At 49.3% G+C, this 21,328-nt stretch overlaps 1 protein-coding gene across 5 annotated transcripts; it reads left to right on the top strand.

Moving 5' to 3' along the window:
- Nucleotides 1-154: 154 nt before the first annotated feature.
- akna (AT-hook transcription factor) lies at nucleotides 155-19,996 on the top strand. Of its 5 annotated transcripts, XM_046332284.1 has the most exons (14): nucleotides 155-260; nucleotides 645-752; nucleotides 3,875-4,443; nucleotides 5,231-6,504; nucleotides 6,732-6,806; nucleotides 16,293-16,449; nucleotides 16,676-16,863; nucleotides 16,981-17,099; nucleotides 17,182-17,353; nucleotides 18,184-18,347; nucleotides 18,639-18,807; nucleotides 18,963-19,198; nucleotides 19,322-19,425; nucleotides 19,715-19,996. In XM_046332284.1, exons 3-11 carry the CDS (start codon nucleotides 4,032-4,034, stop codon nucleotides 18,739-18,741), a joined length of 2,664 nt encoding a protein of 887 aa, XP_046188240.1. In that variant the 5' UTR covers nucleotides 155-260; nucleotides 645-752; nucleotides 3,875-4,031; the 3' UTR covers nucleotides 18,742-18,807; nucleotides 18,963-19,198; nucleotides 19,322-19,425; nucleotides 19,715-19,996. The 5 variants fall into 5 exon arrangements, with proteins under 5 accessions (XP_046188240.1, XP_046188243.1, XP_046188239.1 ...); XM_046332287.1 differs by having other exon boundaries at nucleotides 184-752; nucleotides 16,676-16,803; XM_046332283.1 differs by having other exon boundaries at nucleotides 184-752.
- Nucleotides 19,997-21,328: the final 1,332 nt, after the last annotated feature.

The following is a 21,328-nucleotide window of genomic DNA, read 5'->3' as shown; positions in this document are numbered from 1 at the left end:
GACGTGCACGTATTTTTTTATTCTATCTACATTTTCATATGAATGTTTATATCAGTGTATTTTGGGGGGGGGGGGGGGAACGTCAGTCCAAGCCAAGTCCTTCCCCCCATCGATGCAGCGAACCAATCGCTACTTTGCTTTCGGCGTCAGTTTGGTTTCTTAATAACTTTTCCGTCTCGGCAAAATCAGTGCCACGCTCCGAGAATGGATATTCTCTCGCTTTTCCCCTGGTGGATGGACGTTAATGCCCACGGTCACAGGTATTATCAACCAGTTCATTTGCCTTAGCCGTGATTGAGCCATGATCACATCTATGCCTTTTAGTTGTAAGTGATGGGAATTCGTATACTGATTAGGTAGATAAAAAACTTGGATCGCGCTAAGACACAACATTGGAGAGTGGGTTCAATCCTCTAGAAAGTAGTAGTTTCTAGCTAAGCTACCTAACTATTACCCACTTTTTAAAAATGTGCTGTATACTCTTTGCTATAGTATCTCCGGTAGTTGAATTGAAACTGAACCGAGCTATAGTTCCGTTTTTTTTTGTTTAGTCGGGTAAAGTGGGTGGCATTGAGTGAAGTCGTGGTTTGCAATGCATCGCTTGGTGACATTGGGATGGGTCTTTTTTCTTTGTGGTTTGGAAGCGGTTCTCAAGGCAACCAAGGCCTGCTACTTTGAAGTCTTTCCAATGCTGCAATCTCGATGCCTCTCTGAATTTCTGCTACAACTGCCTTGGATGATATAAACACAGGGTAAGTTTTAGCATTTGTAAATGTGTAGTGCTTGTCACAAATAATGAGCATTCTTGAACAAAGTCACAAAGTAGTACTTCTGTGTACTGATTGAATCCAAAGTAGTGTGTGTGTGTGTGTGTGTGTGTGTGTGTGTGTGTGTGTGTGTGTGTGTGTGTGTGTGTGTGTGTGTGTGTGTGTGTGTGTGTGTGTGTGTGTGTGTGTGTGTGTGTGTGTGTGTGTGTGTGTGTTAGTACACTTTAAGTAAGTAATGACAAAAAAAAACTCAACTCCATTGCTATGCACTATTAATAAAAATGTATACTGTAATTACTATGTATTACTAATGCTACTAGCCTACTACACAGGTATAACTTAAGAACTAGTTAAACGTCTGATGGGTTTTTGGGCTGTCTCTGTGTTGATGCATCATGGACCCAAGGAGCCTCTGAACCCCTGTCGTTTTCCCCATACTTGCAGTCCATTGTGGGACCATGTCTTCCACTCACTAGATGTAGACTAACTGGTATAGCAGTGTTGTCAGCATGGAACGTCTTGTAGGTAAGCAGTTGGGAGACATGGGAATTTTGCAACTCTTCCGTGGTCCCCTGACTTAGTTCTAACTTATAACTGTGAGCATAAGGCTTTTCACAGCACTGGGCCCAGTTTGGTTTGTTTATTCTCCTGGCTCTGTGTCTGTCTGCATGTCCTTATCTCTCCCCTCGCCTCGTAAGAAGATTAGCCCGCGTTGCTTAGTCAGTTAGTAAGGCCATCTTAGCCAATCTTCACAGGGCTGGACTCTCTCAGCGTGGGTGAAGTCCGGAGGCTTCAGATAGATTCTCTGAATGGGCAGAATGCTCTGGTCCTCAGCCTTAACAAAACTGAAACGCGTTGCTTTTGGCTCTGTTGACGTCTGTCCTGACAGCTTTGGGAGGGAGGGCTGGGAGTCTGGGAGAGGAGAGCCTGGCAGGTGCGCTAATTAGCCTAGCAGCTCTCGTTATCCCAGACTCAAGAGAGAGAGAGAGAGAGAGAGAGAGCTCCACTGGCACCCCGGGGATTAGTTTAGCTGTCAGTGGGGCTCTCTGGAGATGCAGGACTACTACTGGGTGTGCTCAACAGATCAGCCCTGTCTGTCTGTCCGTCTGACTGGCTGTGAGCTGTTGGTGAGCCCCTCAGGGTCTAATAACCCAGCCTGACCACATAAAGCAACCTCGGAGTACCTCGTGGGCTGTATGCACACGCCGCTTGGATTTAAGCAACAGGTGAGTCCATTCTTGATGCTTCACCATCCACCGAATGGCTGTGATTATGGCTGTAATGACGAGTGTGGATGTGCATAATCTGAATTTATCAAAGGTGCGATCTTCGCTTTCAATTCATCGGCCTATTTTAAGATCGACTGCCTAAAACTGTTTGCGTTGAATGCCTTCCATCTAGGCTACGTCAAAGGAAGTTCGATGTTCACTGATGAACCAAGTCCCAGAGCTGAAATTAGCCGTGAAAAATGCCCTTAAATTGTAGGTCTGCCTGTTGTCTCAGTTTAGAGTTTAGATGGGTTGTGCGTCAGCCCAGCTGCCTCCTCTCCGCGGAGAGAGACTCTCCATACATTTGCGTATGAAAAGGAGGACAGAGGAGCCATGAGTTTGCTGCTTGTTCCACATATAGTGAGAGTCCTGTTTTTGTTTCCTCCACAACAAAGCTGAGCTGGTGCGTGTATGTTAGAACACACTGCGTATGCGTCCGCGTGTCAGATTAGAAGCAGCACTCTCCAAATAATCTACTTGCGGTAATCTGGCATATTGATGAGGACCGAGATGCACTATGGCCACTTTTCGTAACGAGCAAGTCTAAGGTTTGCTGCTTCACTTTCCGGGTCTGTGTGTCTTGTAAAACACGTTTGTTTTCCCGTTTTTTGTTGTTGTCGTTGTTGTCGTTGTTGTCGTTGTTGTTGTTGTCGTTGCTGTCGTTGTTGTTGTCGTTGTTGTCGTTGTTGCTGTTTTTGTTGTCGTTGTTGTTGCTGTTGTTGTTGTTGTCGTTGTTGTTGTTGTTGCTGTTGTTGTTGTCGTTGTTGTCGTTGTTGTTGTTGTTGTCGTTGTTGTTGTTGTTGTTGTCGTTGCTGTTGTTGTTGTTGTTGTGTTCCATGGTTCCTCCTACAACACACTTCCAGGTAGAACATCAGTGTGTCTTTGTGAGGTGCTTTGAAGTGCATCGAAGAGTACTGTAGTATGGTGAGGAGGTTAACAAGTGTCTCTTGTACAGACGAGGCTTCGCCAGCTTCCCCAGCCAACCCCCAGAAACGTCTCTCATTTGTCCTCTCTCCCGGCTCCTTGCCTTGTCCATGAGTCCGTGCTCTGAATGCTGTTTGGCTGAAGGTGGGGGTGAGAAGTGCAGCCTTGAGGCCTGTTGTTCTCCCGTGTTGGTGTTGTCGGTTACCACGGGGACGGTTAACGGCAACCCCAGAGCTCTGTTGTAGGACTGAAGAGACTTTACACACCCATATTCCATGACATCCAGGACAGAGTTGATCACCCTGTCCCCTGTTTTTGATCAAAAGCCCGTATGTTTTCCCATTGTTAGCCTAAATAAGCTATGTGCAATCTATCAAAACCGAGCCTAGTGATCTAATGTGCACAGACTAACCCTGTTTCTTCTAAGAGTACTGTACATTTAGGAATTAATTCATGCAATTTGTCTCCCCCTTTTTGTTATCTGTCTTTGAAGCAACCATTTCTATTTTATATATATACGTATAGTAAATATGATGCATACTGAAGGAGCGAACACGTGGTTTTCTGCTGATTGGTTTAGATGCTTCCATGTTAGCAGTAGGGAGCAGCTGTGTGTGAGGGTGGAGACAGACTGTTCATTTCCTTGCTCTTTAGTCACAGTTCGTTAGCGCTGTGCTCTGTGCTCTGCATCATATGAATAACTGCCTTAGTTACTGCCTTAAAGATGGCCTGCCGTTTGAGGTGTGGCGAAGTCACATCCGACAGAGTGGTAGGGATGCGGAGCTGCATTTTAGCTTTTCCCAATCGCCAGATGTTGAAGTGAATGTGTGTGTGTGCGTGAATATGTGTGCTTGCAGTTGAAATGCTAAGTTATTTATCTCACTATCCCTGTATTGTTACTGCATTTGGTTTCAGGGTATCAAGTGTCCCAAGTGACAAAGCTTTCCATAAGACGGGCCTTCAGCCAGTAGGCTAGATTCTAAGCCATGGCTTTGGAGGTGGGCTTCAGAGGAGCAGCCAATCAGGATACTGGGTGACACCAGACCTGGCTAGAGGTCAGATCTGAGAGAGGATGGAGACCAGAGGGCAACGCACAAGGGCAGGAATTTTGTTCTGGACCCCCGCTCCTCAACGCCCCTCTCCCTTCAGCTCCATAGGCTCAGAGGTGGACTGGGGGGAAGAAGAAGAGGAGGATGAGGAAGGTTGGGACAGGAAAGCAGAAGAGGAGGAGGGCTTCCACACCCAGATGGATGAGAACGGGATCATAGGACTGGACGAGGCCTTGGAGGATGTGGGTCCGGGAGGAGAGGAGGAGGAGGGAGAGGAGAATCCACCCCGGTACTCTGGAGCCTTGGAGGGGTCCCTGTCCCCCAGTAGGGCAGGTGGGCTGCGGCTGGTGGACCCTCTAGAGGAGCTGAGTTATAGCCTGAGTGAGCTGCAGGACTCTGGGCCACCTGGAGAGGACACGCACGCGCTCTCACTCTGTGAGTCACACATGCAGTACTAACAATGGCCAGTAAGGCTCTGGTTAAAAGTAATGCACCATGTAGGGAATAGGGGGCCGTCTGGGACTCAGGCACCATGTAGGGAATAGGGGGCCGTCTGGGACTCAGGCACCATGTAGGGAATAGGAGGCCGTCTGGGACTCAGGCACCATGTAGGGAATAGGGGGCCGTCTGGGACTCAGGCACCATGTAGGGAATAGGGGGCCGTCTGGGACTCAGGCACCATGTAGGGAATAGGGGGCCGTCTGGGACTCAGGCACCATGTAGGGAATAGGGGGCCGTCTGGGACTCAGGCACCATGTAGGGAATAGGGGGCCGTCTGGGACTCAGGCACCATGTAGGGAATAGGGGGCCGTCTGGGACTTAGGCACCATGTAGGGAATAGGGGGCCGTCTGGGACTAAGGCACCATGTAGGGAATAGGGGGCGTCTGGGACTCAGGCACCATGTAGGGAATAGGGGGCCGTCTGGGACTCAGGCACCATGTAGGGAATAGGGGGCCGTCTGGGACTCAGGCACCATGTAGGGAATAGGGGGCCGTCTGGGACTAAGGCACCATGTAGGGAATAGGGGGCCGTCTGGGACTCAGGCAATGTAATAACTTCTTTAGCGAAGTATCACATTTCAACCGAGCCAGAAGCATCAAAGGCGGAAGCCGTCTTACGTCTGCAAGCGGGGGTGACCATGCTGTGTGTTTATGAACACGGTTACCGCTGAGATGGATGCATCTGAACTCTTCTCCCATGCCCCCTCTCTTTCTCTGTTAGGTGACGATGTATTGGAGGACAAGGACAGTGTGGAGATCTGGAGTGAGGAAGAGGAGCAGCAGAAGGTTGAACAGGAGAGGAGCTGCGTGGTCGACAGGCAGCGGATGGAGCATCTCCCAGAGAGAGACAGACAGCTGGACGTGACGGAGGACGAGAAGGAGATAGAGGAGGAGGAGGACAGCGAGCCACACGCGCACACTGACATGATGGCATATCCTGTCATAGCTGGGCCTGGGCCTGGGCCTGGCTGGGATCAGGGCCTTATTGTCAGAGGAGGAAATTGGGGGAAGGAGGAGAGCGAGGTCTGTGCTGTAGGCAGTTATAGGGCCGACCTACAAATAGAGAAGACTAGTGAACTCTCAGAGAGTGACAGCAGAGGGGGGGAAAGGTTGGGAGCGAGTGTGTCTGGAAACCAAATTTTCCCTCCCGACCTGCTCTGTTCATCCCCCCAGTCTCTCCCCTCCCCTCCCAGTTCTACCTTTCCTCACCTCCTCCACTTCTCCTCTGAGGAGTTGGCCTATGCTCCAGGGATTGAAGCTGAGACGTTCCCGGAAGATCCCACCTTCACGGAGAGCCTTCCGGAATCCCGCAGCAGCCGGATGAGCAACGCCCCCAGGCCTCATTGGCCGCTTGAGTCAGGGGGGGAGGATCTCAAGCCTAGGGCCTCCCCTTACCCAGCAGCTATCTCTCCCGCGTGTGGGATATCTTACCAACTCAGCGAGAGAAAAGAGAGGGGTGGAGAGAGCCCACAGGAAGAGGCAGGCAACCATCGACAACACCCCTATCCGAGGAGGATAAGACAGAGCTTATCTGACACCCCACAAGCCATGGTTTGTTCCTCTCAGAAATCCTGGCATGTACCCTCACAGTCCCCCCTTCACAGCAGCACCAAGGACTGGAACCACCAGACCCCCAGGGAGAGCCCCCCCAAACCCCAACCCAGGAGTCATGACCCTGACATGGACGAGGGCCGAAGAGGCCCACTGACCTACCCCACCCCAGACTTCTCCAAGGTAGAGCCCAGGGTCCACTTCCCTAAGAGCGGCTACACCCCCCCCAAGAGCAAAGGCTCCCCCAGAAAGAGGTCTCTGTCAGTGGAGCCCCCCCTGGTGTTTAAGTCCCCTGCTGACATAGTGAGAGAGGTGCTGCTGAGCAGTACAGACGGACCCCAATCGCCCTCGCCGCCCAACGGGCCCCGCAGGCCCCTGAACTCTATGGTGCCAGAGGATTTCAGATGCCCACAACAGGCCAGCACTCTGGTACAGCAGCTGCAGGTATATACACAGAGATCAGGAGGACACCGCGAGCACACGCTCAGACTAACTCTGATTCCTTAGCGTTCTGGCATGCTCGGACTTTTCCAAGTGTTTGACTCACTGACACCACATTCACTTACAGATTCACTGATTGATTCTCTAATTGCTTCTTCTCTAGTGCTTCTCCACTTCCTGTCCAGCTCACAGTGTTCACTCTTCTCCTCCCTCCCCCCTCTTTTCTCTAGGAGGACTACAACAGGCTGCTGACCAAGTATGCTGAGGCAGAGAACACTATTGACCGGATGCGCCTGGAAGCCAAGGTAGTCTATATGGTCTGTCCACTGAGTCTGCAAAAACATTAGGAACACCCGCTCTTTTCCATGGCAGACTGACCAGGCGGATCCAGGTCGAAAGCTATGACCCCTTGTTGACCTCCCCTGTTAAAGCGGCAATATGTCACTTTTCAGACGACCCGACCAAATGAACATAGAAATGTGACTTATAGATCTGTCATTGTCATTGAAAGCAAGTCTTAAGAAGTGGTAGGTCCGTTCTATGGGGACTCACTTTCAGTTTTGAACACCAGCTTCAAACAGCTGAAAATGCAATATTTTTTGGTCGTAGAAAATGTCTTTCACAGCGGTTGTAGATGGTACGATGATTCTCTATGATTCTCTGCTTGTTTTGTCACATAAACAAAAGTTAAATCAGTGGAGATGAAGGGGAGGCGAGAGGTTAAAGAATAACTTTTAAGCCTCGACAACTGAGACATGGAGTGTGTGTATGTGTGCCATTCAATGGGCGAGACAAAACAATGTAAGTGCCTTTGAACGGGGCGTGGCAGTAGGTGCCAGGCGCACCGGTTTGTGTCAAGAACTGCAACGCTGCTGGGTCTTTCAAGCTCAACAGTCTCCCGTGTGTATCAAGGCTGTTCCACCACCCAAAGGACATTCAGCCAACTTGACACAACTGTGAGAAGCATTGGAATCAACATGGGCCAGCATCTCTGTGGAACGCTTTCAACACCTTGTAAAGTCCATGCCCTGATGAATTGATTCTGTTCTGAGGGCCAAAGGGGGTGCAAATGAATATTAGGAAGGTGTTCCTAATGTTTTGTGTACTGTGTGTGTGTGTGTGTGTGTGTGTGTGTGTGTGTGTGTGTGTGTGTGTGTGTGTGTGTGTGTGTGTGTGTGTGTGTGTGTGTGTGTGTGTGTGTGTGTGTGTGTGTGTGTGTGTGTGTAACATCGTGTCAGCACACAAGTGTGTCATCTCGATAGCTGTATGCGCTACAAAACTTCTATTGAGAAATTGTCTATACACCGAGGTTTCTCTTCAAGGGCCAGGGGCTGTATTTATCAAGCGTCTAAGAGTGTAAGCTCTGATTCGGGATCAGTTCTGGCTTTGAGATCACAATATATCAAGTGTATTTGTTGTCTCTGGCAGATGGAGTGGTTCTATTTAGTCCTCTCTGCTCTGCATCTGAATACATGCAGGCCACATGAAAGACAACACAAAGCAGATGCTGGAGAGGGCCCCTCAGGTGACCTGTGTTTACCTCCCAAATAGCACTCTATTCCCTAGGTAGTGCCCTACTTTTGTCCGGGGCCCATTGGCTTCTGGTCAAAAGTAGTGCACTATAGAGGGTGCAATCCGGGACACTACTTGTTTCAGAGGGCGCCCCCGCATGTATAATACACTATGTATAATACACTATGTATAATACACTACCTACTGAGGAAAAAGGACTTAGGACTTTACTCGTCACCTCCCAAGAGCCACAGTGAGATTGTGATTCAAATGAAGGAATTAGACTCTCAAAGTGTGTTATGGAAAGGATGTTATGGAAAGGGTGTTGTGGAAAGGGTGTTATGGAAAGGGAGTTGTGGAAAGTGTGTTATGGAAAGGGAGTTGTGGAAAGGGTGTTATGGAAAGGGAGTTGTGGAAAGGGAGTTATGGAAAGTGTGTTATGGAAAGGGAGTTGTGGAAAGGGAGTTGTGGAAAGTGTGTTGTGGAAAGTGTGTTGTGGAAAGGGAGTTGTGGAAAGGGAGTTGTGGAAAGGGAGTTGTGGAAAGGGAGTTGTGGAAAGGGAGTTGTGGAAAGGGAGTTGTGGAAAGGGTGTTGTGGAAAGGGAGTTGTGGAAAGGGAGTTGTGGAAAGGGAGTTGTGGAAAGGGAGTTGTGGAAAGGGTGTTGTGGAAAGGGAGTTGTGGAAAGGGTGTTGTGGAAAGGGAGTTGTGGAAAGGGAGTTGTGGAAAGGGAGTTGTGGAAAGTGTGTTGTGGAAAGGGAGTTGTGGAAAGTGTGTTGTGGAAAGGGAGTTGTGGAAAGACGAGTAAACAGCCAGAGAATAAGATGCAACTTGCGTTACTGCATTCTGACTAGAGCTTCTTTCAGCGCTGCTCGTGTATCCCAAGTTCCTATTTGGTAAGAGGGTTAACTACCCCATCTTAATTGCTCTCTGACCACCAATACTAGACACACACTAAGTAGACCCATCCTGTCATGTGGGGTACAGTCCTATGACCCTGCGGTTCACATTAGGACAATCGCGTGCATTGTTTTTTGACCCTCGTGATGGATGCAGTGGAGGAAAACAGGAAATGACATCATTGATGTCCGAGCCCTGTAGGGGTGTCCGCTCCAGATGGACAGGGTAGTGACAGTTTGTTGTCGTAGTCTTGGCTGTTCACGGTACCTTGTCTCGTAGTTGTTGGTTAAAGCCTCTAGTCGTTGATTTTAAAAGGCAGAGAGGTAGGTGTTCCTATCTGCTGTCTTCTATTCCATCTGCACAACAGTCTCCACTTAATACTAATTCAAATCTAGCTTACCCCCTCCTCCACCTCTCCTTACACACACTACCATCTGTCTCTCTCCTCCTCCCTCTGGAGACACAACAGTGTCGATGTGCTGGGAGGGCCAATTCATTCCTTTGTCAAGCACCGTCCCAATACCTGCTTCTAGGTTTGCCTGTACAATTGAAGCTGCGACATGCACAGATACATGTGTCATAGATCTGTCACGGTCACTGAAGGCAAGTCTAAGAAGGGGTAGATCAGTTCTATGTGCTCTATTTCTATGCTTTCCCGATATCAGTTCTATCACCCTGAGACCGAGGTAGAGCCGAGAGGGGTTGAAATAGGAACCTCTCCACAAAATGGAGGATGTGATGCATACGTATATACATTAAACACACATAGATGGTAGAGCCTCACAACCTCAGACTTTCCTGTTTTGCGAAGCATCTCTCCTCCAAGATGGAATGGCTATAAAGGTCCCGAGACCACAACCCCACTGGTGTGTAAATCCTGGCCTGCAGCTTTATGACTCAGAAGACCTGTTCTCTCTGCTAGCGCACGGCAAGCGGTACCGATGCACCAAGTCTGGAACCAACAGGACCCTGAACAGCTTCTACCCCCCCCCAAGCCATAACACTGCTAAATAGTTACCCAATGGACTCATCACCAATGTTCCCTCACATTCTTTGGTGAGCAGATGTCAGGTCTGCCGAGCGCAAACTAGAACGTTGTGAAAATTCTGTGCAACTTCCGGCGTTTACTGTGAACCCTGAGGCTGTACCCGCTTTAAGTTACAGTTTTAACAGTGGCCGTGTAGACTACTGTGGCTATTTGATCATAATGTAGACCTACCAGAGTGGCCTACCATCAAAAACAATGGAGAAAATGCATTCAATAACAATTTAAACATGGCAATAGCTGTTCTGTCATTCAGCATACAGTAGCAGCCAATGTGTGGTGTTCAATGTAGTCCTACATTCCATGAGACTTTTGGAAAACAACATGCAGGGCTTGATTCCAACTTGTTTTAACCTGTACTGCACGCCCGCAAACGTACGCAGCTTGGAGGGAATATTACTCATCACATATGCTGCTGTTACTGTTTAATATCTATCCTGTTGTCTAGGTCACTTTATCCCGACCTATATGTAGACTACTGTTTGGGGTCACTTAGAAATGCCCTTGTTATTGAAAGAAAAACACATTTTTTTAACCATTTGAAATGATGTCAAATTCATCCGAAATACAGTGTAGACATTGATAATGTGGTAAATGACTATTGTAGCTAGAAACGGCAGCTATATCTACATAGGCGTACAGAGGCCCATTATCATTAACCACCACTCCTGTGTTCCAATGGCACGTTGTGTTAGCTAATCCAAGTTTATCATTTAAAAAGGCTAATTGATCATTAGAAAACCTCTTGCAATTATGCTAGCACCGCTGAAAACTGTCGCGCTGATTAAAGAAGCAATAAAACTGTTCTTCTTTAGACTAGTTGAGTATCTGGAGCATCAGCATTTGTGGGATCGATTACCGGCTCAAAATGGCCAGAAACAAAGCACTTTCTTCTGAAACTCATCAGTCTATTCTTGTTCTGACAAATTAAGGCTATTCCATGTGAGAAATTGCCAAGAAACTGAAGATCTCGTACAACGCTGTGTACTACTCCCTTTATAGAACAGTGCAAACTGGCTCTAACCTGAATAGAAAGAGGAGTGGGAGGCCCCGGTACACAACTGAGCAAGAGGACAAGTACCTTAGAGTGTCTAGTTTGAGAAACATATGCCTCACAAGTCCTCAACTGGCAGCTTCATTAAATAGTACCCGCAAAACACCAGTCTCAACGTCAACAGTGAAGAGGAGACTCCGGGATGCTGTCCTTCTAGGCAGAGGTCCTCTGTCCAGTCTCAGCGTTAACAGTGAAGAGGCGACTCCGGGATGCTGGCCTTCTAGGCAGAGTTCCTCTGTCCAGTCTCAGCGTTAACAGTGAAGAGGCGACTCCGGGATGCTGGCCTTCTAGGCAGAGTTCCTCTGTCCAGTCTCAGCGTTAACAGTGAAGAGGCGACTCCGGGATGCTGGCCTTCTAGGCAGAGTTCCTCTGTCCAGTCTCAACGTCAACAGTGAAGAGGTGACTCCGGGATGCTGGCCTTCTAGGCAGAGTTCCTCTGTCCAGTCTCAACGTCAACAGTGAAGAGGTGACTCCGGGATGCTGGCCTTCTAGGCAGAGTTCCTCTGTCCAGTCTCAACGTCAACAGTGAAGAGGTGACTCCGGGATGCTGGCCTTCTAGGCAGAGTTCCTCTGTCCAGTCTCAACGTCAACAGTGAAGAGGCGACTCCGGGATGCTGGCCTTCTAGGCAGAGTTCCTCTGTCCAGTCTCAACGTCAACAGTGAAGAGGCGACTCCGGGATGCTGGCCTTCAAGGCAGAGTTACTCTGTCCAGTCTCAACGTCAACAGTGAAGAGGCGACTCCGGGATGCTGGCCTTCTAGGCAGAGTTCCTCTGTCCAGTCTCAACGTCAACAGTGAAGAGGCGACTCCGGGATGCTGGCCTTCTAGGCAGAGTTACTCTGTCCAGTCTCAACGTCAACAGTGAAGAGGCAACTCTGAAATGCTGGCCTTCAAGGCAGAGTTCCTCTGTCCAGTCTCAACGTCAACAGTGAAGAGGTGACTCCGGGATGCTGGCCTTCTAGGCAGAGTTCCTCTGTCCAGTCTCAACGTCAACAGTGAAGAGGCGACTCCGGGATGCTGGCCTTCTAGGCAGAGTTACTCTGTCCAGTCTCAACGTCAACAGTGAAGAGGCGACTCCGGGATGCTGGCCTTCTAGGCAGAGTTCCTCTGTCCAGTCTCAACGTCAACAGTGAAGAGGCGACTCCGGGATGCTGGCCTTCTAGGCAGAGTTACTCTGTCCAGTCTCAACGTCAACAGTGAAGAGGCAACTCTGAAATGCTGGCCTTCAAGGCAGAGTTCCTCTGTCCAGTCTCAACGTCAACAGTGAAGAGGTGACTCCGGGATGCTGGCCTTCTAGGCAGAGTTCCTCTGTCCAGTCTCAACGTCAACAGTGAAGAGGCAACTCTGAAATGCTGGCCTTCAAGGCAGAGTTCCTCTGTCCAGTCTCAACGTCAACAGTGAAGAGGCGACTCCGGGATGCTGGCCTTCTAGGCAGAGTTACTCTGTCCAGTCTCAACGTCAACAGTGAAGAGGCGACTCCGGGATGCTGGCCTTCTAGGCAGAGTTACTCTGTCCAGTCTCAACGTCAACAGTGAAGAGGCAACTCTGAAATGCTGGCCTTCAAGGCAGAGTTCCTCTGTCCAGTCTCAACGTCAACAGTGAAGAGGTGACTCCGGGATGCTGGCCTTCTAGGCAGAGTTCCTCTGTCCAGTCTCAACGTCAACAGTGAAGAGGCAACTCTGAAATGCTGGCCTTCAAGGCAGAGTTCCTCTGTCCAGTCTCAACGTCAACAGTGAAGAGGCGACTCCGGGATGCTGGCCTTCTAGGCAGAGTTACTCTGTCCAGTCTCAACGTCAACAGTGAAGAGGCGACTCCGGGATGCTGGCCTTCTAGGCAGAGTTACTCTGTCCAGTCTCAACGTCAACAGTGAAGAGGCGACTCCGGGATGCTGGCCTTCTAGGCAGAGTTACTCTGTCCAGTCTCAACGTCAACAGTGAAGAGGCGACTCCGGGATGCTGGCCTTCTAGGCAGAGTTCCTCTGTCCAGTCTCAACGTCAACAGTGAAGAGGCGACTCCGGGATGCTGGCCTTCTAGGCAGAGTTCCTCTGTCCAGTCTCAACGTCAACAGTGAAGAGGCGACTCCGGGATGCTGGCCTTCTAGGCAGAGTTCCTCTGTCCAGTCTCAACGTCAACAGTGAAGAGGCGACTCCGGGATGCTGGCCTTCTAGGCAGAGTTCCTCTGTCCAGTCTCAACGTCAACAGTGAAGAGGCGACTCCGGGATGCTGGCCTTCTAGGCAGAGTTCCTCTGTCCAGTCTCAACGTCAACAGTGAAGAGGCGACTCCGGGATGCTGGCCTTCTAGGCAGAGTTACTCTGTCCAGTCTCAACGTCAACAGTGAAGAGGCGACTCCGGGATGCTGGCCTTCTAGGCAGAGTTCCTCTGTCCAGTCTCAACGTCAACAGTGAAGAGGCGACTCCGGGATGCTGGCCTTCTAGGCAGAGTTACTCTGTCCAGTCTCAACGTCAACAGTGAAGAGGTGACTCCGGGATGCTGGCCTTCTAGGCAGAGTTCCTCTGTCCAGTCTCAACGTCAACAGTGAAGAGGCGACTCCGGGATGCTGGCCTTCTAGGCAGAGTTACTCTGTCCAGTCTCAACGTCAACAGTGAAGAGGCGACTCCGGGATGCTGGCCTTCTAGGCAGAGTTCCTCTGTCCAGTCTCAACGTCAACAGTGAGGCGACTCCGGGATGCTGGCCTTCTAGGCAGAGTTACTCTGTCCAGTCTCAACGTCAACAGTGAAGAGGCAACTCTGAAATGCTGGCCTTCAAGGCAGAGTTCCTCTGTCCAGTCTCAACGTCAACAGTGAAGAGGTGACTCCGGGATGCTGGCCTTCTAGGCAGAGTTACTCTGTCCAATCTCAACGTCAACAGTGAAGAGGCAACTCTGAAATGCTGGCCTTCAAGGCAGAGTTCCTCTGTCCAGTCTCAACGTCAACAGTGAAGAGGTGACTCCGGGATGCTGGCCTTCTAGGCAGAGTTCCTCTGTCCAGTCTCAACGTCAACAGTGAAGAGGCAACTCTGAAATGCTGGCCTTCAAGGCAGAGTTCCTCTGTCCAGTCTCAACGTCAACAGTGAAGAGGCGACTCCGGGATGCTGGCCTTCTAGGCAGAGTTACTCTGTCCAGTCTCAACGTCAACAGTGAAGAGGCGACTCCGGGATGCTGGCCTTCTAGGCAGAGTTACTCTGTCCAGTCTCAACGTCAACAGTGAAGAGGCGACTCCGGGATGCTGGCCTTCTAGGCAGAGTTACTCTGTCCAGTCTCAACGTCAACAGTGAAGAGGCGACTCCGGGATGCTGGCCTTCTAGGCAGAGTTCCTCTGTCCAGTCTCAACGTCAACAGTGAAGAGGCGACTCCGGGATGCTGGCCTTCTAGGCAGAGTTCCTCTGTCCAGTCTCAACGTCAACAGTGAAGAGGTGACTCCGGGATGCTGGCCTTCTAGGCAGAGTTCCTCTGTCCAGTCTCAACGTCAACAGTGAAGAGGCGACTCCGGGATGCTGGCCTTCTAGGCAGAGTTACTCTGTCCAGTCTCAACGTCAACAGTGAAGAGGTGACTCCGGGATGCTGGCCTTCTAGGCAGAGTTCCTCTGTCCAGTCTCAACGTCAACAGTGAAGAGGCGACTCCGGGATGCTGGCCTTCTAGGCAGAGTTACTCTGTCCAGTCTCAACGTCAACAGTGAAGAGGCGACTCCGGGATGCTGGCCTTCTAGGCAGAGTTCCTCTGTCCAGTCTCAACGTCAACAGTGAAGAGGCGACTCCGGGATGCTGGCCTTCTAGGCAGAGTTACTCTGTCCAGTCTCAACGTCAACAGTGAAGAGGCAACTCTGAAATGCTGGCCTTCAAGGCAGAGTTCCTCTGTCCAGTCTCAACGTCAACAGTGAAGAGGTGACTCCGGGATGCTGGCCTTCTAGGCAGAGTTACTCTGTCCAATCTCAACGTCAACAGTGAAGAGGCGACTCCGGGATGCTGGCCTTCTAGGCAGAGTTCCTCTGTCCAGTCTCAACGTCAACAGTGAAGAGGCGACTCCGGGATGCTGGCCTTCTAGGCAGAGTTCCTCTGTCCAGTCTCAACGTCAACAGTGAAGAGGTGACTCCGGGATGCTGGCCTTCTAGACAGAGTTCCTCTGTCCAGTCTCAACGTCAACAGTGAAGAGGCGACTCCGGGATGCTGGCCTTCTAGGCAGAGTTACTCTGTCCAGTCTCAACGTCAACAGTGAAGAGGCGACTCCGGGATGCTGGCCTTCTAGGCAGAGTTACTCTGTCCAATCTCAACGTCAACAGTGAAGAGGCGACTCCGGGATGCTGGCCTTCTAGGCAGAGTTACTCTGTCCAATCTCAACGTCAACAGTGAAGAGGCGACTCCGGGATGCTGGCCTTCTAGGCAGAGTTACTCTGTCCAATCTCAACGTCAACAGTGAAGAGGCGACTCCGGGATGCTGGCCTTCTAGGCAGAGTTCCTCTGTCCAGTCTCAACGTCAACAGTGAAGAGGCGACTCCGGGATGCTGGCCTTCTAGGCAGAGTTACTCTGTCCAGTCTCAACGTCAACAGTGAAGAGGCGACTCCGGGATGCTGTCCTTCTAGGCAGAGTTCCTCTGTTCAGTCTCAACGTCAACAGTGAAGAGGCGACTCCGGGATGCTGGCCTTCTAGGCAGAGTGCCTCTGTCCAGTCTCAACGTCAACAGTGAAGAGGCGACTCCGGGATGCTGGCCTTCTAGGCAGAGTTCCTCTGTCCAGTCTCAACGTCAACAGTGAAGAGGCGACTCCGGGATGCTGGCCTTCTAGGCAGAGTTACTCTGTCCAGTCTCAACGTCAACAGTGAAGAGGCGACTCCGGGATGCTGGCCTTCTAGGCAGAGTTACTCTGTCCAATGTCTGTGTTCTTTTGCCCATCTTAATCTTTTATTTTTATTGGCTAGTCTGAGATATGTCTTTTTCTTTGCAACTCTGCCTAGTCGCCTCTTCACTGTTGACATTGAGACTGGTGTTTTGCAGGTACTATTTAATGAAGCTGCCAGTACCTAAATGACCTTGTAGCCCTTCAGAGACTCGGCACTGGTACCCAAGTTATTATTACTCATTGTGTTATTTTTTTGTCTTTTTTTCTCTCTGCATTGTTGGGAAATGCCCGTAAATAAGCATTTCACTGTTAGTCTACACCTGTTGTTTACACAGCATGTAACAACAACAACAATGATTTGAAACTCTTATCATTTGTCAAATTTGTAATAATTTTGCTCATATAATTCATTACTTTTGACGCCTGTTTTTCCCTGTTGTCTCTATCTCCAGGTGAGCCTCTACTCCGACCCTCCCAAGCCCAGTCACGCCGTCCAATCAGGTGTACTCCATGAAGGGTCAAAGGTCATGACCCTAACTTTTCCCCACGCTCAGAGGGCGGAGCTCAGCTCAGGCTCTGTTTACCTAAATGGACAGGCTGCCCAACAAGGTACTAACGGCCATCTTATATATGCTTCCCAAATGACACCCCGATCCCTTTATTGTGCATGACTTTTGACCAGAGCCTTATGGGAATTAGAGTAGCATTTGGGACACAGCCATGGCTTTGTTTCAATACGTTCTTACACTCCATTGACAGTTGATTCTGCCTTCAACATTTCGTTACACATTTCTATTGTCCTTTACTAAAAACCTATTTTCTCTCCGCACTACAGGACATAGTGGAGTCTCCTCTGTCTGTCCCTCCTCTGCGGCCTCCTCATCCCCCAGAAGCCTGGGCCCTGGAGTTGGAGAGCAGCTGACCAGGGCTCTCTCAAAGCAGGCTGAGAGGTTCCTCCAGCAGGTGCAGACATTTGAAGAGCTCCTGAGGAGAGGGAAACTTAAACCGTTTGAGCAGATGAAGGTATTGTTCAGATATTTAGCTAATTTGAGTCTTGCAAATATTGTATAGAGGAGTGTCTCTCAGTGCTCACTGGCCACCAGGTTGTTTGAGTAACTATGTGATGTTGTGTCCCTGCAGGGTTTGTCCCAGCTGCTGCAGGGGCAGGATTCTCTGGAAAGAGGTTATCTAGCAGCACGAGACGAACACAGACTTCTACTGCAGAGAGGGGCCGAGCTGGGCCCTTTTGATCCCGGCAGGTGAGACCACACTGCAGGATTATACTGTGTTTAAACTGATAGATGAAGTGGTGGACATGAAGTGTGTGTGTTTGTGTGACAGGGAGTTGGAGGGCCGTATATTCCAGTGTGGGATGCGTGTGGAGGAGCTCAAGGAACAGGTGGAGCAGACTGAACAGGACCGGCCCACCTCAGAAGCCCCTCCCACTCCACTTCCTCACCCCACCCCCTACTCCATGCCTGCAGGGGGCAGCGAGCCCATGCCACTCCCTGAGGTACCGTGACAACACAGCTACTGAAGATAAAGGCCTGCATTTCCAAAATTGTTAACATCTCTCTCTCTCGCTCTCTACCTCTCTCTATCTCTCCACCTCTCTCTACCTCTCTCTCTCTCTCTCTCTCTCTCTCTCTCTCTACCTCTCTCTCTATCTCTCTACCTCTCTCTCTATCTCTCCACCTCTCTCTCTCTCTACATCTCTCTCTCTATCTCTCTCTCTTTAACATCTCTCTCTCTCGCTCTCTCTACCTCTCTCTATCTCTCTCTCTCTTTAACATCTCTCTCTCTCGCTCTCTCTACCTCTCTCTATCTCTCTCTCTCTCTCTTTAACTCTCTCTCTCTCTCTACCCCTCTCTCTACCTCTCTCTCTCTCTCTACCTCTCTCTCTCTCTCTCTACCCCCTCTCTCTCTCTACCTCTCTCTCTCTCTCTACCTCTCTTTCTCTACCTCTCTCTCTACCTCTCTCTCTCTACCCCTCTCTCTCTCTCTACCTCTCTCTCTCTCTCTACCTCTCTCTCTCTCTACCTCTACCTCTCTCTACCTCTCTCTCTCTCTACCTCTCTTTCTCTACCTCTCTCTCTACCTCTTGCTCTCTCTCTCTACCTCGCTACCTACGCCTTTCTCTCTCTCTCTCTCTACCTCCCTCTCTCTCTAACCCCCTCTCTCTCTACCCCTCTCTCTCTCTACCTCTCTCTCTCTCTCTCTCTCTCTCTCTCTCTCTACCTCTCTCTCTCTCTCTCTACCTCTCTCTCTCTCTACCTCTCTCTCTCTCTACTCTCTCTCTCTCTCTGTCTCTACCCCTCTCTCTACCTACCTCTCTCTCTCTAGAGCCCAGTGTTACCTCTGCCAGGGGAGTCTGGGGTGGGGGTGGAGGTTAGCTCGGCCAGCGGAGAGAGCGAGGGAGAGGAGGGAGGGATGCCATCCCTGCTCCTCCATCCCTCACGTCACGAACACAAACGCGTAGAGAGAGACTTCAGCATGCTGTTGGACCAGTAAGTCTCAATCGATTTGAAACACTTTGGAATGATTTGGAAATACATGAAATACAAAACATTCTAATATCAGGGATCATTTGTAGACTGCTTACAGAGTAAGGAAACATGTCATCTGGATGAACTATCCTTTTAAAGAAGGTCTAGTCTGTATTACATGACGTTGTAGGACAGAAGTATTCAAATTCAGCCAATGATTGGCAGGCTGTTCTTTTGTTCTAAACATAATAATGGTATTGGTCAATTTAACAGTGGTGTAAATATCAGTTTGCTTCCAAATGCCCCTTCCAGCTACCAGAGTTTCAGGGAGCTGCCCAGACTGCTAGACCTGGATCTGACAGAGGGAGACCATGACTCTCCTGACGCAGGAGGAAGCCACACATTCAGGTGGTGAGGGGACAAGAGAGGGACCACACCCAAGGACAGGGAGGGAGAAGGGCCACACAAGTCTCGCTCAGAGGTGAGCCTGAACTCTGCACCAGGCTTGTATTCACCAGGAAGCAAAACAGAACTGAGGAGTGTCTACCTGAACCTATCCAATAAGAAGCCCTTGTTTTTGTTGCAGAAGGTCTGGATAACATTTATATTACTCTAAATGATATGATGTGTTTTCAGACGGCCAATGCAAGGTCAGCAGGACGCTGCATTCATTCCAACGGCGAGACCAAGGACCAGCAAATCACTTCCTCCTTCCCCAAAGGACCTCAGCCAATCCGCTGCATTTCCTGATCTGCTGGCCAATGACAGCAAGAGGTCCGAGGTCAGGAAGTCTCATGGCAGCAGTCTGACCAGTTTGGGGGGAGAGGCGAGGCTCCAAACTGCACCCTGGGACCAGGAGAGTGCCGTCCCAGGTCAGTACCATCTTGTTTAAAATGTGTTACAATGAATGAATGATAATTAAGTTACAATAATTAATCTCCACAATTCAGCAATTTCTACTGAGCCTGAAAGAGTCATTTGTCTGTGTTGACCAGGATGGGATCATCTCACCAGAGACTGACAGTGGTTTTGTTGGCTCTGAAAGCAGTCGTCTGACTCCTGCAGCACCTAGTGCTCTCCACCAGAGGGCCATAGCGAGGTGAGCTACTGGTGCCCCTCCTTCCCTCTTTCTCCACCCTCAGTGACTCGGCTGTCAATCTTGCAGAACATGACGACACATTCCCCAGTGTCTCACACGAACACTCACTCACACACACACACGCACACACACTACTGACACACCTTCACACAGCTCCGCACTGTGCCCTCACAATGTCCTTGGCTAGTTGCCTACAGATCTGAACCTTCCCCTGTTTTGTTCCTATTGGGTTCCCTTGTAATCTTATCAGTGTGTTGTCCTGTCTTTGTTTTCCTTTCCTCTTCCTTAGCCTGTCAGTCCCTGAGGAGCAGAGCCCAGGGAGGCCCCACCACACATCCCCCGTGTCAGGGCAGCCTCTCCCCTCTTCCTGCACCCCCTCACACAGACCACAGAGACCAACCTTGCTGGAGCACTGTGGAGGCTCTCGTCTGAGCACCCCGAGGCAGGTACGGGGGTCTGCAGGGAGAACCAGAGGGGAGGAAAGGAGGGGCACCTCAGCCTCCAGTTCCCCCCAGCACAGGGCCAGCAGGACCCCCCCAGCCCTGGGCTGGCAGTGGGACCAGTGAGTTTGGACCAGACAGTGACCACAGTGAGTCCATGCTGTTCTGTCTATAACCATCTTATTTAGGTTACGTTGAAAATTGTGTTCTTACAAGTGACTAAGAACAAATTAATCAATATAGTTTTTATATTTTATATATATTTAAAAAATAAAAAATAGAAAGCCAATAAATGAAATTGGCCAATTTTCTGGGAGAATAAGAAAATATCGAAATAATGCTTTTTAGTCTATTCATGGATGGAAATACATTTGACCAGTTATGCTTATCGATCTATGGGTTAATTTGCATAATTTAGTGTAATTAAATTGGCCCGTGTGTATATTTGTTATGTATGTTATTTAGATACAGAGCCTTTGAGCTGAATATCTGTCACTGTACTTCTATAAGCCCAATCATTGCACAACAATTCTAAATGCAATTGTGTGTTAAAAATAGTTTCTTTTTGGCCATGATTAAAAATAGCAACAAAAATTTTTCTTCTCAACTGCTAATTGAAGCGCGCTTCCCAATCGCCATTTTAAATGCATGGGCAACTGAAGGTAGGCTTCATCAGCATTTTGAAAACATGTAGCTACTTAATTGTTTGAAACCTGAACGTTTTACTACATATAATGAGGAATGTTTGACCTTTCTTGTATCTTTAGATCTCCCCTCTTTCTAAACATCTCTGTCACATCAGCTTCAAAGCTGCCTAGGCAGTTATGACTTCCATATACCGTTGAAACCAGTAGTCAGTTGTTTTATAAAGACTTCCATATACCGTTTAAACCAGTAGTCAGTAGTCATATGCCATTGAAACCAGTAGTCAGTAGTCATATGCCATTGAAACCAGTAGTCATATGCCATTGAAACCAGTAGTCATATGCCATTGAAACCAGTAGTCATATGCCACTGAAACCAGTAGTCAGTAGTCATATGCCATTGAAACCAGTAGTCATATGCCATTGAAACCAGTAGTCATATGCCATTGAAACCAGTAGTCATATGCCATTGAAACCAGTAGTCATATGCCATTGAAACCAGTAGTCATATGCCATTGAAACCAGTAGTCATATGCCATTGAAACCAGTAGTCATATGCCATTGAAACCAGTAGTCATATGCCATTGAAACCAGTAGTCATATGCCGTTGAAACCAGTAGTCATATGCCATTGAAACCAGTAGTCATATGCCATTGAAACCAGTAGTCATATGCCATTGAAACCAGTAGTCATATGCCATTGAAACCAGTAGTCATATGCCATTGAAACCAGTAGTCATATGCCATTGAAACCAGTAGTCATATGCCATTGAAACCAGTAGTCATATGCCATTGAAACCAGTAGTCATATGCCATTGAA

This window comes from Oncorhynchus gorbuscha, unplaced genomic scaffold, assembly GCF_021184085.1.
Source record: "Oncorhynchus gorbuscha isolate QuinsamMale2020 ecotype Even-year unplaced genomic scaffold, OgorEven_v1.0 Un_scaffold_126:::fragment_4:::debris, whole genome shotgun sequence".
In the NCBI taxonomy this organism is placed as follows: Eukaryota; Metazoa; Chordata; class Actinopteri; order Salmoniformes; family Salmonidae; genus Oncorhynchus; species Oncorhynchus gorbuscha.
This window is presented reverse-complemented; position numbering and strand designations above follow the sequence as displayed.